The sequence below is a fragment of the Anopheles stephensi genome, chromosome 3, assembly GCF_013141755.1.
Source record: "Anopheles stephensi strain Indian chromosome 3, UCI_ANSTEP_V1.0, whole genome shotgun sequence".
In the NCBI taxonomy this organism is placed as follows: Eukaryota; Metazoa; Arthropoda; class Insecta; order Diptera; family Culicidae; genus Anopheles; species Anopheles stephensi.
Genome location: NC_050203.1, coordinates 32681070 through 32699740, shown reverse-complemented (window position 1 = coordinate 32699740; position 18671 = coordinate 32681070). Strand labels below are relative to the sequence as shown.

The 18671-nt window shown below is 43.4% G+C and overlaps 1 protein-coding gene and 1 non-coding gene across 2 annotated transcripts; both read right to left on the bottom strand.

The window, feature by feature from the left end:
• Nucleotides 1–437: 437 nt before the first annotated feature.
• Nucleotides 438–17892, bottom strand: LOC118509561 (membrane-bound alkaline phosphatase-like). Its single transcript, XM_036050316.1, has 6 exons — nucleotides 17624–17892; nucleotides 14948–15082; nucleotides 13516–13702; nucleotides 11250–11422; nucleotides 11020–11169; nucleotides 438–1422 (listed from the first exon to the last, which is right to left on the bottom strand). The coding sequence occupies exons 1-6, from the start codon at nucleotides 17792–17794 to the stop codon at nucleotides 658–660; spliced, it is 1581 nt and encodes a 526-aa protein (XP_035906209.1). The 5' UTR covers nucleotides 17795–17892; the 3' UTR covers nucleotides 438–657.
• Nucleotides 13067–13138, bottom strand: Trnae-cuc. The gene has a single exon. It is a non-coding gene; the product is annotated as a tRNA-Glu (tRNA).
• Nucleotides 17893–18671: the final 779 nt, after the last annotated feature.

Below are 18671 nucleotides of genomic sequence, written 5' to 3'. Positions count from 1 at the left end.
ACTTTCGAAAGCGAGCCCCACGACCCAAGGGTCTCGGCGGCGAAGGCAAAGGAATGTCTGTGAGCCTCGAACATAAATATGCAATGCGAGCATAGTAAGGTGGTTTCGGCTTCGAGCTTGAGGATTTCTTTCTGATTGTTTTAACGTTAACTGACGGTTGACAGCCGGTTTGATCGGCTCGCGGTTTCAGTTACAATTGTCTGTGATTAATTGAAAAGCTATTTGTGGTTTGAGGTGGTTTCTGACCTCAGAGCTGATTTTATCAGAGTTACACGACTAATAGAGTAGGTTGACGACGTGTCCTAAAAATTTATCCTCAATTCCAGCAACTATTAATATATTTTTTAGATCTTGGGTGTTGACGTTAAACATCGTTCGATCATCTTATTACTTACCAGAATTCCCCAAGAAGGGCCCTCAAACACTCTCAAAGAATATTATCTCAAACAAGGCAATACAAACTCCTCGATTTCTTTATTTTTAGATAAACCATCCCAAGTCATTCCAACCCAAAGTTCTCCGCTTCCTATGTCTCGCATCTGCTCTACTCCTTCCTGACTTATTCCGGGCATGGTTCCATCTGACAAGTGGATTCTTCGGTCTCACATTACGCGTCCGTTTACAACGCCAAGCTACACTTGGCAATTAGCTACAAATCTAGGCAAACAATCTCGCACCAACCGCACCAAGGATCGCAACCCACGAAAGAACCAACGTGGCCGCTCCATCACACGCCCCATCCATGCAGGAAGCGAACGCAATCGTGTGGGCAACAAAGTGCTGCTCGTAACCTCCGGACAACATGAACGCCCACGGTCCTGAAGCGTACACGCTGGCATCTTCACCACCATCGGCACCTTCGGCCATCGGGACCAGTGCCGGGCAGGTTCGTTCCAGGGCGTTCGGTACACCTTGCAGCACTTCCATCGGATCTAGCCGTCCAACACCGGCACGATAGTAGTGCGAGTGTGCCGGCCCTGTCGCATAGCTAAGCCCAAGGTATGGTAGTGCATCATCGCTGCTGGTACCGGCCGCTGTACCCATCGGATCTGAGGAACGGGCCGGATAGCCGGGCAGGGCGAGCGTACTGCCCACGTCGTTCATCGAGATAAAGAGCGTATTCTGTTCGTTGGCCATCATTTTAGCCATGTTGAAGGCGTTCGCATAGTGGCGAACCTGGTCGAACGCTTTGCGTGGCTTGTTTTGTCCGTGTGCCCGCCGGATATTGCCATCTTCCACGAACAGCAGGAATCCGTCGGTGTGGTCCGGTTTCTGGAGCATCTCGAGCGAATAGTGTACCATGCGAACGAGGGCCGGCGTATCACTGCCGTTGCCGATGTCCGCACTGTAGGGCAGATGGTCGTAGTCGAACAGGCCGAACAGGTAGTCTATCTTGGTGGTGTCCAGGCTGGCCAGTTCACCCTGGTGTGGGGGGGAGGGGGAGGGGGGAGAGAATGAAGAAGAGGGAGTAAGCGTTAGAACGTACAGAATGAGGTATGTGATCTTGGGAAGCTGATAAGATTCTGAGGAGTTGGGACATTTTATACTACATCACAACATGTGTAGCTAGTATAAGTAGGAGCTTTTGTAGAACTTCACTCATTCCAGGAAAAATATAGGGAAGGTGAAATCCTAGATAAGTTGTCGGTTGTTGGAACTAATGAAGGTCGGACCTCCGGAAAAAACCCCTCCTAAACGAACTTCATAACCTTATTTGTGTGACATTCATCAAACGTATGTTGCTTCCGCCGATAACGTCACCGACCAACACAAAGCGTGCAACCGGAAGAGCACAGCCGTCACTCATACACACACACACTCACCAAAGTGCTCCTTCACACAGCGAAAGCAACCCCTATTCCGTTACGCTCCATGCAAGGCCCACACTTCTGCCACTAAATGGGATTACAAATCAAATCAAATAAGCAAAACCCCGGTTGGGGGAAAACTGTGCTGTTTTCCACTCAAGCGAGGGTGTTTTAGGTGCGTGTTTCGGTGCAAGTGCCAGTAGGGCGAGCAGGCGGAAAAGAAAAACACAGGACAGACTGAAAAGGAATCATGCTGACAGTAGAGTACAATAACGCTTCGTTGCGTCCTTCGGTCCTTGAGGGGGTTGATGGAAAAAGGGGGAAAGGGTGATGGAGGGCAGTGGAAAGGGATGGAATTTAATAAATATTTAAAATACTGATTACGATTCGGACCCGCCGGACGGGGGAGTGTAATTGTGTTGAGCGAGCGGTGTCGCTAGGATAGTGTGTTTTTGTCTAATTTCGCGTAATGTGATGCCGTGAGCGAACGGAGTCACAAGTCATGTGGCAGGCGTTTAATATTGAACGTTTGAGTGGGATGTTTTTAAAGGTGTAGATCGAGCTCAAGCTTCATGGAGGATTGAGGCTTGCGATAGTTCCTTAATTATCTAATGGTGAGTTAAACGGATAAGGTTTTCTCATGTTGGTGTGCTATGGCGAAGATGCCTCCCTGGTACTGAGGAACCCATCTCAACTCAACAATCTATATAAGGACTTTGAGGATAACTGTTGTCTTTCAGTCTTTAGGTCATTCTTCAAATAAAAAATGGTATACGTGAGGTCAAAGATATTTGAAATTAAATTCTAACACGGCTCTTACTGTCTAGGTAGACGGCAGAGAACCATCGAGAATGAAAGTCTCATGATGTGACTACACTGTCATAATTGAAAGAATCTTAAGCCCCGTCGAATAAAATGTCTAATCTTATACTCTTCTCAGTATTATTCATTGGAGGCAGCAATTCGGCGTTCTTGACCACATCATTAAACCGTCTAATGTTTGCATTTCATTACACATTTTATATTGCACAGATTATTAGCAGTAAACGCACCCCATAGAACCGTGGCAAAACGTTCCACCATTACCATTTTAAATCATCCCCGTAGGTTCGAACATACGCAGCGTTTGTTTCGAAGGGTGACAACCGCTGTGCGATATTTGATAACGTTTGTGCAACGTAGGGTGCGAGTAAGACATACCGAACGCAATCAAACTGTTACGCTTTATGAACCTCTTTCGTACAAGTTTTAAAGATTTTGAAAGAGCACCTCCCTATACTTATAAAGAATATAGACAAAACATAATATATATAATATATATGAATATCCTTATAAAGAATATAGACAAAACAGTGACAAGGATTTAGGTACAAGATAATCAAGAACTAATTTACTAAATCAGTCAATCCTAACCTATTTCTATCTACTTCCTTCAGGAGAGCTGTACAATTTTATGTAACAATAATAACATAGAAAAAGAGACGAAAGAGACGAAAGCGGCTCAAACTTACGTAAAGAAAATTCAACCAAATAAAGAAAAGTCAGTTAACACTTAGTATAACCAATCGTGAGATTAAGATACGTAATCAACGGTCTCGTTTCGTTGATATTACTAAGCGCAATGATGAGTTGTGCAAGCTTATAACAGCCAGATTCTTGGATTGATTTCTCTTATGGACAGCAAAATAAGATCATCTGTTTGTTTTATAATAGTAAAATTGACGTCCTTATTTAGTCATCTTAGTTTTTTTTTGTAAAATTGTCAGTTTGAATAGTAAAGAAAACGGTTGTATCATTGAATCAATGGAAAAATCGACTCTTAGTAATTTTTCATCATATCCATGAAAATATGACCAAACCATATTTTGCTCTTTGTTAATAAAAAAATAGATTTTTTAATCATGAATGAAGTTGACTTTATTTAGCAATAGGGCCTGGCAGTCCTTCGCGTATGAAACAAAAAGATTGATTTTATTTACATTGTTTTTATGCTTAATCAAAAAGTTGTTCATTTTGGAACACTAACATTATCGATATAGAAAGAAACGATTTTGAAGATGTTTTTATCATATTATGGTTTGATTATACTTAGCAGAATCGGTTATAAAAGTGGTCTTATTCTGTTGTCCTGTAATGTATGTAACTTGTAGCTTCCGAGGTGAACACAACTATTTATGACAGCCTTGTATTGAATTATTTCAAAATAATTGCTAGGCAGATTGTTGTTCTGATATCGAGAAGGGTAATATAAAATAGCCGAAGACTTCATTGCTGAGGCTTGGGTCGCTGACAATGGGTGGCTCGGTGGTAGATGCGACAGAGGTGCCGGTCTTCACACGGCAGGACCGGGATTCATATCCTGGCCATCTGGGCCATTCCCTCATAGTGAGGATTGACTATCCAACGATGCAGTATCAATAAGTCTAGTAAGCCAGAAATGGCAGGCATGACCTAAAGAGGCCGTTAGGCCAAAAAAGAGAAGAAAGGTTATGCGCTTTACAATGCTGATTTCCAGCATTGATAGACATTCCAAAAAACTGTCAAGGACTGAGAATGGCAAAGAATATTTTAAATAGTTATTTTGTATAGCAATGCACTTTGTTCGATTCATTATTTCCTTTATAAAATCTAAGGTTGTATGCTATTTGCCTATCATCAGAGAATCTTTTCAGTCATGCATTTTATGATGCTTTTCGTGAGGAACTCTGTATGCGACTTCCGTATGCATTTCTGCTCACTCCAAGGACTATCACAATTGGACGCTTTCGAAACGATTTTTATTAAATCTACCAATGGACGTTAAAATGCTATAAAAATCCACGCAAAATTAAGCAATGTTGGGGCTGCCCCGTTGTAGTTGCGACAGTGGCGCAGGTCTTCACACGACAGGACCGGGATTCAAATCCCATCTGAGCCTTTCCTCCATAGTGAGCACTGAATACCCAACTATGCAGTATTTATTTATTTATTTATTCATTTAAATTTGTTTGCTACCTGGCTTAACAAAAATGAATAAACCTAACCTAACAGCTAATAAATTTCACAATATTAAAAAAAAACAGAAAAAAGAAAAGACTATCGAAAGCTCAAAGCTGGAGAGGAATAAAGGATATAAGGAGAGAAAGAGCGAACAGAAAAAAAACACTAAAAGACATGAAGAGAGGATACAACACGAGACCGGAAGGAGTTTAAGGAGGTATTAAAATCAAAATGGACATAGAACCGATTAATCCATCTGAAACAAGAGAGGAGTGGGTGATTAAAACAATACAAAGAATGACGCGTTTCTAAAGGTAAAGTATCGCGAGGACGGAAGGATCGGGAAGGAGCATATAAACAGACAAGGGAAAGCAGATCCGGAGCATCGGTAGACCCTCGAAGCTAGGTGCCAACGAAACAAGCCTGAGCAATGTGGCGTCTCAGATTTAAGGAATCTGGAGTCCAAGGAGTCGATTCCGAGTTTCGTAGGGAGGTAATGATACATCACCATCGATCCGTCTGAGTGCAACACTTGTACAATATTTTTGCAAACTCTCAATACGGTTGCAATCCTCAGAAGTACAAGGGCTTCAAATAACGCAGGCCTACTCTAAACTACAATAAAAATCTTGATTATTGAAACCAAGCTACAATAAATAATCCAGAAATTGGCAAGCTTGACCTAAGGGGTTGCTAGGCCAAGAAAGAAGAGATTAACAAATATAATATTACTCTAGTGAAAGTAACAACATGGAAAAAAAGTCCACCGGCGGACACAATCTAATAGCCAAAAGTACTATCATCCGTGCCACAAGACTCGAGATTGAGAGAGAAAATGCTTGGTCACCTGTTGCCTTCATACCATCCAACCGATAGTTCATAAAATAAGAAACAGAAACCCCGAACGGATGAGCCATAATGCGATTACACCAGTGCAGATTTAACGAGCTGCTCCCAAAAACGGAATAAACCCTCACGAACGAACTTCCAGCTCTCGCTCTAGCAGTGATTTTAAATTGCTCAACCCGAAGGTTTGCTTAACCGAAAAGCATTGACGCAGCAAACACAGCGCTTGCCCAACCACCAAGCCACCATCGACTGCAAGCTAATCGATGCCGGAGCAATTCGTGCCGAGACCAACCATCGGCCGGATTAGAGCGAGTGTACCGCACTCTTATCCTGTGTGTAAACATTTGCCTTTAATTGGATTTCTCTGGCCCCAGCTCTCGATCATTCCTGCTGCACGCAAGGGCGACCGAAAAACGACCACAGTCGCTGGGTGCAATATTGTGGCGCAAAACTTTTCCGAAAGCGATTAAAGAAAGCCGCCGTTACCGCTTTCTGCCATGTGTGCTGTGGCAGCTCCATACCGTACGGTAATTACAGGACAGGACAGGAAAAAAAAACTCCCCAGTTTGCCCCACTGTTGGCGTGGCAGCAGAATTTTATGTCTCAATAAAAGCTGCGGTATTTACGGCCCAGAGCCTCACTGGCGGCTGAACAGCTCGAGAGCGGCAAGCTTTTTATACCGCTAATTAATGGCAATGATCAAATTTAATGAATTTTTGCTTCGTCGCTTGAACAGGAGGGGGGGGGGGGGGGCTTCACACCCGCAATGGTGCCGAATGGAGAAAGAATGCTAAATCGATTCAATGCCAACCGCTAGAGGGAACTGCTCAAGGTGAGGTCAATTAAAGTGAACATTCCCGACTGTCATATCCATTTGAAGGGGGTTTTTGGGGAGGACAATTCCGTGCTGATTGGAAACTTTTGTGAATATAAAAACTCCGCTTGATGTAAATATTTCTAGAGCTGTCTGAAGAACTTTTTGTTTAAAATAATTGCAAACAGATTTTAGTTTCCATAATTTAATTATGGATTTCTTTTGGTTTGATGAGCCTCAAGAATATCAAAAAAATCGATTTCCTCCAAGATTTTATTCCCGCTCACTTTGCATTAAACTTATGGCTCTGAATTTACGACCCTATGACCATCTTCGCTTGAGGGCCGTTTTATTATTCGAACGAATCTCGCACGCAAAAGCGTCAAGATGTGGCATCACAATAAGAATAAAAAATCCCGCCGACCAACTTTTGAATCGTAAACTCATAAACTGCATATAAATTCCAAAGCGCTCGGCCAAAGCGCAGGGAAGGGCAATGAGGCGACGAACCACTGGCCACAGCCAGAAACATCAAAAACTGATAACAATCTGACGCCCGGGTCTGCACGACCACGACCAATGATTGACAATAAACCGATCGTGCCGTGTCGCAGAAATATATTCGGATGCATGCGTGCAGTTCTCCCAGTCGCTGACCCTGAACGAAGAAAACGGACCCAGAACGGACGAACGAACGAACGATCGAAATAATAATAATGAATAAAGTGCCGACGCGCGGCTTTGCTGGACACGTTCCGCCACACGGGCCCGACGTTCGCAGCATAACGTGACGATAAACTTCAAACGCGTCCACCGTACGAACAAGCGGCCAGAATGCTCATCCCGTTTGGTTCGGTTTACGTTCGCACGACACGTACTGGATAGGGTCGGTGAAACTGCGCGCGGATATCGGTGCACTTGCAGATGCAGTTCGATTGTGCATCTCGAAACTGGTTCGAATTGTGCACCCGGGTAAACGTGCCCAACCGCTTAACGATTCTGGAAAAAATGTGTATGAGGTACGTACGGTGAAAATGGATGGGGCTTACTAGACAAAAGTATGAACTTTATCACGGCAGAACTTGTTCCGACATACAAAACAACTCATACATTTGAAATGAATACAATACGGAATCAGTCCGTAATAATTAATAAATAAATAAATAATAAATTTGAAATGAATATTTTAACTTGATCTGGAGGCACAGATCTCGCCCCTGACTATTTTGACTCAATTATAAGCAAGTAACTGGATCAACAGTAGGGCGTACGGTCCGAACGGGATTCCGATATCCAACCCTCTAACACCACTGCCGCTTTGGCCTTCAGATCGGCCTCTTTGCTAGGGTTACCCGAAGAATATGGAACAGCTCGAAATGTAGACTTTTTTAACCCGTAAATTTAATGAATATAAATAAGGCGATAAGTGCTTGCTTCAGCGATAAACATGCAAGTCTGCATCAGGATTACCAGTGCCATCTTTCGATCCTTAGCTAGGCAATATGGACGAAAGCATCACTACAACCGAGTAAGAGATGAAAGAGGTTCACACGGCCCAAACAACAACAGCTACAAGCGGGTCCTCGGAATCCTTCTGGTGCCCAGAGGCAGATCAAACGTTGGGAGGAGTTGGCAGCCACCTAGAACCCCGTGGGCTATCTCGTACAATAGACCAGTTAATAGAAGCTCCGTAGATGCGGCCACGGACAGCGGGCTAAGTATAAATGACCTTATATAAAGCCTCTCTTGTAAGGGGCCTCGTACCAGGGACCTCTTGGAAGAGGCTCCTTGTCTAGGCCTTGCTGGTCAGCTGATGTGCAGCCTCGAAACTCGAGTTGATAGGCGGTCTTGTTTTCCATTCCAGCTCCAAGGTACCCAAAGAAGGATTTTTAGAAAGGATAAGTTCAATTAAAATTTCAAGATTTGAATAATCGATCATCAGTGTAGAAGATCACTCAAACCTGCTTCTAGATCTTGTTTCGTCACAACGATTATCATAATCACCTTATGTGTCAATGCTTCATTAGCCATAAGAAATGGTGCCTAGGTGAAGGAAGAGGCTTATCCTTCTTCCTTGGCACTTCAACCTTGAAAGGTCTCGACCTGCCTTTTTTCTGGCTCTCTGTGACTTTATATTACCGGTAGTAGGCTAGTCATTCCTGTATACGGGGTGGTGGTCTAGATGGGGTATGAACCCCAGTTCTGCCGTGTGAAGACCGGAGCCGCTGTCACCTTAGACCGCGAAGGATGAGGCTTAATTCAAATTTTTTGCCACTAAGGAGTCCTTAATGCTTAGAAAAATATTCCACAAAAATTATGAAAGAAAAAAGTTAGAAAGAAAGCTCTGCATAGCCTGTCTAAAAGGAAATAAGAAGACTGTCAAACAGAAACTATCCAACTGACATGGTTAAATCATACTTATTTCTTCATATGGTTCGGATCGTCAGAATTGTGCACAAGAAACTTGGTTAGGAAATCGTATAGCATCATCCGGGTGCACCGGCTATAATACCTAGTGATTACCATGGTTTATACTCCTTGTGGATCCAATCGATGGTTGTCATTCTTCACAGTGTACGTAGCTTGAAGTGAGACTACATACTTAAACTAACATGTCATGAATAAACTCTGGATTGGGGAACCATCATAAAATAAAGAATCGTTTGACCAGTTTAAACGTCTAAATAGGGCTTTGGGGAACAAAAGTCAGCCTTGCGCTTTTCCAACAGTCAATGATCTCTTATTAACTATCCGATTAACTATTCGATACTTTTCTTAAACAGCTAAGAAGATAAGCCCTTAACGCTTCAAGCAGCGTACATTTAACCAATTCCTAATTACATTTTGACCAACTCAACCGAATTTGCTTGTCTGAAACACGCCAACGGAAGCTGTCCTCAAGCTACACCCTTAACTGCTCCTTTATAGGAACTCTTCAAGTTCTTCTCTCTTCTTTATTTGCCGTTTCAATTCCCGATTCCCCCCAAGAAAACCCCACTCTTCAACCTTCTCCATCCCCTTTTCCCCACAAGTACCCTAAATATCTTCAAATCGGATTGACCACTGCAGCCGCACCTCCGGCTCGGTTCTTGTGTTTTTTTCTCTGGTTTCATTTGGCCGATTTTATGCACACCCTGTCAGGCAGCCAGTGGCCGGGCAATTGACAGTGCCGAATGATTTATATCAGCCATTTTACACGCGTTCGAACGGGGCGCTCAAACCACCGAACACGGCACGATAAATCATGCACATGCAAACGTGTGTCCTCGCATGGTATCATTCCGGCTGGTGCCAGCGCTGGGCGAACCGGGCTTCTGATCGATGTTTTGGAGTGCATTCTGGGTTGGAGCTGGTTTTTATATATTTTACTCATGCTTCATTCTTCTTTGTCGAGACTAGTTTTATTGGCGCCAGTCGTGCAACGAGCGCATTGAATGGTAAAGCTGTCGCTGATGCAAAGAATGCTTAATAGCTATTGCTATTTTAGTGTGAAGCTTTCCTAAGCCGTATATGCCCTCCATATAGAAAACTCTTTAAAAATAGCGACTCTAAATTCAACTCAACTTTCTTCCTTTTGTTCCTTCCACACAAGGCATCCGCAATTCAAAAATGCAAACTCATTCATCAATCTTACCGGTACAACTTACTTCAAATCGGTTCAGCAAACGAACATAAATTACACTAACCGTTCGCAATCATTACTCGCAGCCACCCACCCCACCAACTGGTCGTTCGAAGCTCAAGACTCGAAAGCAAACAGTTGAATTTAAAAAGAAGGACGAAACGAAACACTTTAGCTCCACCGTTTAGCATACACCCGGTTTACCCCGGTACCGCCGGGCCGGGCGGCTCATAAATCATGGAGGATTTTATCGGATATCGGTTCTTCCGGCTGGTGGTGGTGCGATGTGCCAAAAGCGGTACTGGATTATGGCTTTATTAAGACGTTCGAATCACCTCGAAACGGCCAATTTTTCGAACGAGCCGACCGACATGATAAATTAAAGACGCAGCTCAGCTCAGCAGCTCCAACGCACTTTTGTTTGGAGAAGCACGGAAAAGGCACGACACAATGTTATCGTTAGCAGTGTTTTATTCGTGAAGTCACGGTTGGAAAATGGCTTCGCATGATAATAGATCTGGTACGTGATGTTCTGGAAATTCTTCAAAATACATTGCGTACTATGGGGAACCGGTTTTTATGGCTTCAATATTCTCCTATAAAGTAACAACATAAAACGTCCCCCACTGCTCACATTGTCCCGTGTTGAAGCTTCAGTCCGAATACAGTCGGAACGTTCTCGTACTCGTAAGCGTTAAAGTTTTCCCACCGGGTCGGGGCGGTCGGTTGTTGTCGGTTGCCCCCCACCCGCTGGGATCAATTGGTAAGGTCATAAGCGAATGAAAAAGCGTGTAGCGAGCTGAAGTTAATGGATTTTCCAGCTACAGCGGTGTAAAACTTCCGAACACGAACGGGGGCCACAACGATTGTGCTGCTATTCGTAATCGTACCTCTTGCAGTAGCTATTCTGTGGAGTTTTTTTTGAATGGTGAAGAACTTGTACTTACCACAGTTGTTATATACGTCGCGTTTGCTCCCTGCTTTGACTGTTTCCATTCGTTGATGAGGTTTTTACCATCGGTTCGCAGTCCTCGCGCACCGGAAGAATCCATTTCGGTGGTTGGAATGAAATGTTTCCGTCCTCCACCAAGAATAACCTGGCCACATGCGAGCGAGAGAGAAAAGGTATTAAATTAAAGGAATTGAATTAATCTTGCTTTTGTTACACCCGGCGTACCTTAAATTGTTTTCCAATGTCACTGTGGATTAGCTGATGAGCAATGTCCGGTACGGTAGCAGTATTGCACCCGCCCGCATTCACGGCCGCATCGTTTTCCCAGTCACTGTCGGGACTGTTGGCGTACAGGGCGGCAGTCGAACCGGACGTAACGCGAGATGTCGTAGCGAAGCCTGAAGAAATAACGAAAAATTGAATTGATTTTTCTTTGTAGAGATATTACGTGAAGTATACGCAAAGGTTCGATTAATCTATAAAACTGTGCCACCTACTCCTCTTTTTCTTCTATGGCTGTACAACCTTGAGAGGTCTTGAAATCCTTGACTGGCGTGGCCGCCTTGATTGAAATATACCCCGGGCTCGCAAGGGTCCCCAATTTACAAGGATTCTCCCCAATGGTCAATAGATTCCAAGGAACATAGTCCGTATTGCAAAGCTCGATAATCTGACTCGGGTACACGACATATTCCACAGTCTTTACCACATTTTAGTTTATATCCTTAGCTCAAACTCAAACTCAAGATCTATAGCTCATCTATAGCAATAACTCAAACGAGTCGGAAAACATATTGAAACGTTCTATCAGAATGTTCACTTGGTTATACAAAAAGAGTTTATTTATTCTATGACATGAACGAAATCAGATCGCCTGTCAATCGAAAACAATGCGCAACGCTTCATTTTTTAAAATGATTAATATAAATATTGTTACAGAATATATAAATCAGATGGAAAGAGTATATCGATCATCTAGTTTTAATAAATAATTTACTAAAAAAACAGCAAGAGACATCAACCGCAACGTGAAGCGTTAAACACCTCAAAAGACATTTTTTGTTACAACAAGTTGTGAACTCAACTGAGCTACTAAACAGCAATAGCACAGTCTGAGGACGCTTCTCATATGGAAAAATCTGCTGCGATTATGGGCATGGGCAAACTGAATCTGACCCTTTTCGATCCTTAAAAATCTTTACATTCAGTGAACGAGTCCCCCACAGTATAATAAGATACACACGATTCTTCTGCGCGTTACTCGGGCGGCGACAGTTCTATATGCTGACGAGTCAGTCTGCCGACTAGAGATGCAAACGGACAGTACGGTGAGCCACTGTTCTTTTACAGACAATGGAAATAGCACATTGAATTGGAACCGCACTGACTACGTGTGGAAGAATCGGCAAATGTGATATTTTTAATGTCTGTTAAAAATGGCGGTTCGCCTGTCGTATCGCATCATCAGAAGAATCATCTGCACACAGAATTGTCGCCGCACAGAGACGACTTGCGGAAGAACTGTCACACGCGTTCTGCACAAGAAACGGAATGAATTGTATCGTACTCAAAGGTTTAAAAGAATCCTCTTTCTCATATCTAGTTGCAATAAACTACACCTCAACTGACTGGACCATTAAATATTAAATACATTTCTGAGATAGAGGCTACTTCCGAAACAGAATGCCACTTTCGTGAGGAATAGACTTAAAAAGATTAGTGGCCCCGAATAGACGTGTGAAAAGATAACGGGTTGTTCATGTCATGAGAGTGACACCCGACGACCTTATTAGACCGTTCACAAGGGCAAATTCTTCTGCAACAGCTCAAAACTATAAAAAGCAATAGTTTGAGCAAAATGCACTGATGAGGTGCTTTAATTGTATTCCCTTATTGTATGCTTAGTAATTTAAAATTAATATCAAGGGCAGTAAACAGTGTCCAAAAAACCCGGTTGTCAATGGCAATACAAAATAATAAAAATAGGGAAAACATACGAGTAGTTGCAACAATATTTGGATGACAGTATCGTAAAATAGCGTTTCCCATACCGGGAATCGAACCCGGGCCTTCCGGGTGAGAGCCGGATATCCTAACCACTAGACAATATGGGACTTGATGTATGCTCAAGACTTAAAATAGATCGAATGGCCTTCTGATGATCTTCCTCAACGCTTCGATGATTTTGCTCCTTCTCTTGCTTTCGCGCTCGTACACACAGTTTTCTCGATTTTCTTTATAAATAGCTAGTCAAACTGCGCATGCCCCCAAAACCCAGCTTATTTTTAACAATGTTTCCGCCACTGGAAAGATGTTCTTTTGTTTAGATTGTTTTTAACACGACGATAGGAAAAACAATTGCCACAAAGCGATTCGATTGAGAATCAATAAATCACACAATCTTACCTCTAGATATTTTCAACCTGCTAGTTCCGAGTCAATCCCCGGTAGCAAAATTATTGTCGCACGGATATAAAAGAAAAACACTTACCAACCGCTTTACCCGCCTCGAGGGCCCATTTGGCGATGGAGGCAAGTTTTTTCGCCCCATCGTTCGTACACTCGCCCCGGCGGACCGTCGGATCCATGGCCACGGTGCCGAAGTTGGATTTCACACCGGTCAGAAAGGCTGTCCCGGCGCAGGCACTGTCCGGTACACGGCTATCGACGCAGTAAGTCTAGAGGGGGGGAAAAACATACCATGGATGGATTAGAAGCCTCGAGCAAACAGCGTAGATAAATAATCGAACCACCCCACAACGCAGTCGACGCGGGAAAACAAATCCCATCCATCGTCATTAGCTCGGGAAACTGGGAATCCCGCATCAACTCCGGTCCGGCACCAGCTACACCGTTCGGCGAGTGCCGATCGACTAAGTGGTCAATTTATTACTCCATCCCTTTTCGTGCTTCGAGCAGCGTTGGGCGGGAAATTCTATTGCGGAAAACCCTTCACAAACACCCACCATGAGGCAGCAACGAAAGGGCAAACGATGACGCTACAAATCATGGTCCTTGCGGCTCACGATACTCGCTCCGAACGAAAAAAAACCATGTGTTTCCAATCAATAACCGGAAAAATAGAATAGAATCCCGGCCCTGCCCCTGTATGGGGCAACCTCACTCCACCGTGTCATCGCTTCAATTGCTTCTCCCTTTGGCTGCTTCCCACTCGTTTAGGTCGGGGACGAACCTTTTTTCCTCCAAATCGATTTACCGATGCATTGGGCCCTGTGAAACGCCGGTCGTAGTTTGTCTCTTCTTTTTCTGGGTCCTGGGAAGACAGTTCTTATCCAATTTTCTCGCCCCGACCATCCTCGTAGACTCTTCCGGATTCCAGTTTTCCATACCAGAGGAGCTGGTAATCATGTTGTGCGCTTTTCCGGTTCGATGGAAAAGCATGAATGGGACATAAGCAAAATAGCACATAAAAAGTTTCTTCTGACCGTTTTTTCTTGTGAGATGGGTTCCGGTGAGAGAGTATAGAACTTATTTTGAAAGGAACAGGAGCATAGAGTTTACGGTTTAAGGGATCGCTTAAAGGTGCTGAATCAGCTTTGAAATCACAACTAGCTTATAAATCTTGAGAAAATCTTTTGAGGAATCAAGCACGATTACAGCTAAAATGACTGCTTTCGATATTTCGGCATCTAACAGTTGATTGCCTCATCTCCCAAACACGAACTGCAATAGAATCTGGTTAGTGAAATCGATTCTCCCGAAAAATCATCATCATATCGATAAAAACCTCGAATAGTGCACGGCTCAGAAACAAACCAGATGCTGAGTATCGGTTTTCCGTCGAACGATTCCAATACACTCGCCACCATCTCATCCCACGTTGGACATGGTTTGGTTTTGCTACCGAACGAACAAAAAGGCCCCGTACCCTTGCTGGTATCCCTGCACGGCCATGCACTTACCCTTGCATTTCCGCTCCACTTCAAACGCTCGAAGGCAAACGTTTCATTGTCGCCCCCGTTGTAGTACCGGGCAGCAGTTACGGTCGCCTGGGACATCCCGGCCCCGACAAACACCATGATGTTTTTGGCAATGTTCTGCACGTTCCGCAATAAATGGTCCAGTGAAGCGAATCGGTAGCCGTGTGCGCGGCAAGCAATTTGAAAGTGGAAAATAAAATGGAATAAAGTATATTAAAGTTTGTGAAATGAAATTGGTAAAATGATAGCTGAAGGTATGTACATCGATATAATATAGTAAATTACTAAAACAATTGTTAGAAAATATACACGATGAATAGTGTACGCTACAGTGCCGCATATCACTTTGGTCATATAAATCTCTAATTGTTGCAAATTGTGTTAAATGGTTGAAGAAATAGGTTTGCAAATATACAACCCAAAGCGATATACCTCACTGGTGTGCACAGACGAACTATTAATATTTATAAAAGAAAGGAAAAATCCGTATGACCAAGTTTTCGTAATAGAGAAATAAGAGTAAGAGTGTAAATTGTCACAGCTATTTTTTACTGTCATTTTCATGCATTTTAGTTCATTTAGGTCTGCTCTAGGTAGAGGATGTCGCTAACACCATAGATACAACCGCAGGTCCATGGCTTTTTATGGGGTCTGTCATCTCCAACAAACTCATCATGAAGCATAAAGTTGTTAAATCAATTCAAATATGTTTTTATAAGGAAATATACTCAACGCAAGGGCCGGAATTCAAATCTCATCTGGGCCGTTCCCCCATAGTGAGAACTGCGGTAACAATAAGTCTAGTAAGCTAAAAATAACAGGCATGACCCAACAGGTCGTTAGACCAAGAAAGCAGAAGAAGACTCAACGTTAATGTGCTAACGAAGTAACACGTATTAATGTAGAAAGTTTTGGCAATTAGAAGAAAACTTTATCGTTAAAAAATGGGTGAAATTTTTGATTAAGTGACAGTTAACATTATTTAGAAAATTTCGATTCGAAACTCTCGCAGCATCCAAACTAGGATGCATCAACTCAACTAGGATGCTTCAAACTTGTGAAGTGAGCATTTGATACCGTTGAAAGACACAATTATATCATCTCGCTTCAAATTTGAAAACTCAAATTATGACTTCAAACTGACGCAGATCTCTACAGTCAACTCTTTACTTCATAGAAATCCTCTCAGACAAATGATCTTCATCGTCAGCAAATTCAACCACGCGTTCCAGATGTCCTTGTGGACCTAGAAAGACTTTACAGACTATATGGTTTGGTGCCATTTTCATGACGTGACCCACCCAACGGAGCCAGGCGAAATCACCGTATTGCTCTTAGAACTCGCTATTCCTTTGTCCTTCCACAAACACGGTCCTCTTCCCGAACTTCTTCTTGATATTTTTTGGCCATAGTCCACGTGTCAAGGGGATATTTGTGTAATAAGGCTTAAAGCGCCTCAAAGTCATTCGTCGTGGCAGGTATTGTGAGTAGCAAGACCGGTTGGAACAACCAGCAGCAGCGGCGGATCATTCTAGGAGTGGAAGGAGCGGCCGCTCGGAGCCTCCTGTCCTGTTGTTTCCCTCTAATATCACAATTAGAGGGGCCTCAACTGCCATTCCGCTCGGGGTCTCCAAATATCTTGACCCACCACTGACCAGCAGCAGCGCTACTTTAGAACGTTTGACGTTCGAGATTAATACAGAGATGGACAATAGAATAAGCCCTCCTGTTGGTTTAAATTCGTAAAATTGACATCATGGTGCCGTATTTCAACGGTTTCTCTCTCTCTCTCTCTCTCTCTCTCTCTCTCTCTCTATCTCCTCTTGGTCTAACGACCTCCTAAGGTCATTTCTGACTTATTAGACTGAACGATACCACGTGGCTGGTTAGTCAGTCCTCAGTTCGGGGAAACGGTCCGGATGGGATTTGAACCACGTTGTCGCCTCTATCAGCCCCTTAGTAATTTCGTTATAAAAATAATTCGATTGCAATTGACATGTTTTTATTGCTGCTGAATGATTTGTAAAGTTTTAAATGCAAACAAAATTGATGTAGAAATCTATGATGTTGAGAATGCTTTTACAGAAATTTTGCTTTGATTATACCAAGTAAAAGTATCGAAAGCAGTAAAACGTTCATTAATGAACCATTCGTTGCATTATACAGTTTGATCCCGTGTATAATAAAATTACCGATAGCAACAGTCATTAAACTTAATTGCTTTTCGAACCATCCCATTCCTACTCATCCGAATGCATCCACTTCAATCCCACGATAAGAAACGCTCCTGGTTGTCCGTTTTCGCAATTGGATCGGTTATTTACCAAACTGGATCAACGGCAATTACACCACATCGGGCTGATAGGCTTGTTCCATTTCGACCTGTTTGATACGCAACCTGTTCACAATCAGCGACGAGTTGAGAGTTGATTTTGGTTTTGCATCATCTTATCATTTCATTGAGGAGATATGCTTCTGTCGAGATAAGAATTCATTCATAAAACTCTCGCTCTACAGGTTCGAACGAAAGCTATCACAATCCCGATACCTATGCTATGGTACGATGTACGGCACATCTTGTTACAAAATCACACCGTAAGACACACACACTTTCACCAACATAAACTACACTGAAACGAATCACCAATCGATAATTACAATCTTCTGCATCGTGTAGTCCTTCTTCTCGAACAGCAGCTCGTGCGCCATATGCTTCCAGTGGTGTGCATCGTGCTCTTCGTGCCCTTGGACCTGCACCCACACGGATCCGGTCGCAAGGATGAGCACCACCAGGCTCAGAGGACCCTGCCAAGTACTCCAGCGCTGCATAGTGGCCCTCTTCTGATCACTTCTTCACCACACCAAGCACACTGTGCGAACAGAGACGGGTCGAATCTCGCGATATACTGACTACTGCCGAATGCAACATCGGTTCGTTTTATAGGCATCTGATAAGGTTGTTCACAGCGGGTGATAGGCGGCAATCGTTTAATCACTCTACAGCAACACCCTTGCTTGCCTCTCTCAGCTGCATCAACTGCTTTCTTGCGATCTTTTGAAGACAGATGACAAACTTCAAGCGGTAGAATGGTCGATGGATGCATTAAGGCGTAGTGATTTAGTTGGTTTAATTATCCTACTTGAATCCTACCACTAATAACAATGTCGATGTGTTCTAATTTTTCTTCTGCATTTTCCTACTTTTTCCTATTTTGCATATAATTGCATTCACCATTTTGCTATCTTTTTCAAGCCTTCAACTGTCCACCTTTACATCTCTAATTCCCCATTTTTTAATTTATGTTTTAACCGACTAACTTCTACGGAAAATACCACCAATTCTCTTCTGCTGTCGCGTCATGCTAGGGATGTTGCGCTAAATGTTGCGCTTTCTAAAGTCGCGCAGCACCGACCACAGCCGACCTGCTGCATGTCGCACACCGAGCGTGCCGTGTGCAAATCCACCAACACTCGTTGATTTTTGCACCCGGCCCTACACTAAATCGCCACCGTCGCCAAATCATTGTTCCGCGGCCAGGGCAAACGCGCGCACCTGGATCACTCTGGCAACACCACTGGTCGGTAACACTGGTGCTAGGCATGCGCGAATTGCTTTGTTTCGGACCAAAGGCTGCCCCCACCGTTTCTTATCGTCTGCCCATTGGTTTGGTGGAAGGTTGGGTGGCTCAAAGGGGTATGGTAAAGG

Excerpts from the sequence above, each read along its gene's own strand:
- LOC118509561 (XM_036050316.1), bottom strand. The coding sequence starts at position 17,794 with ATGCAGCGCTGGAGTACTTGGCAGGGTCCTCTGAGCCTGGTGGTGCTC. Across the intron at positions 11,423-13,515 it reads CGAGGCGGGTAAAGCGGTTG|GCTTCGCTACGACATCTCGC; the intron begins GTAAGTGTTTTT and ends TTATTTCTTCAG. Across the intron at positions 11,170-11,249 it reads ACATTGGAAAACAATTTAAG|GTTATTCTTGGTGGAGGACG; the intron begins GTACGCCGGGTG and ends GCATGTGGCCAG.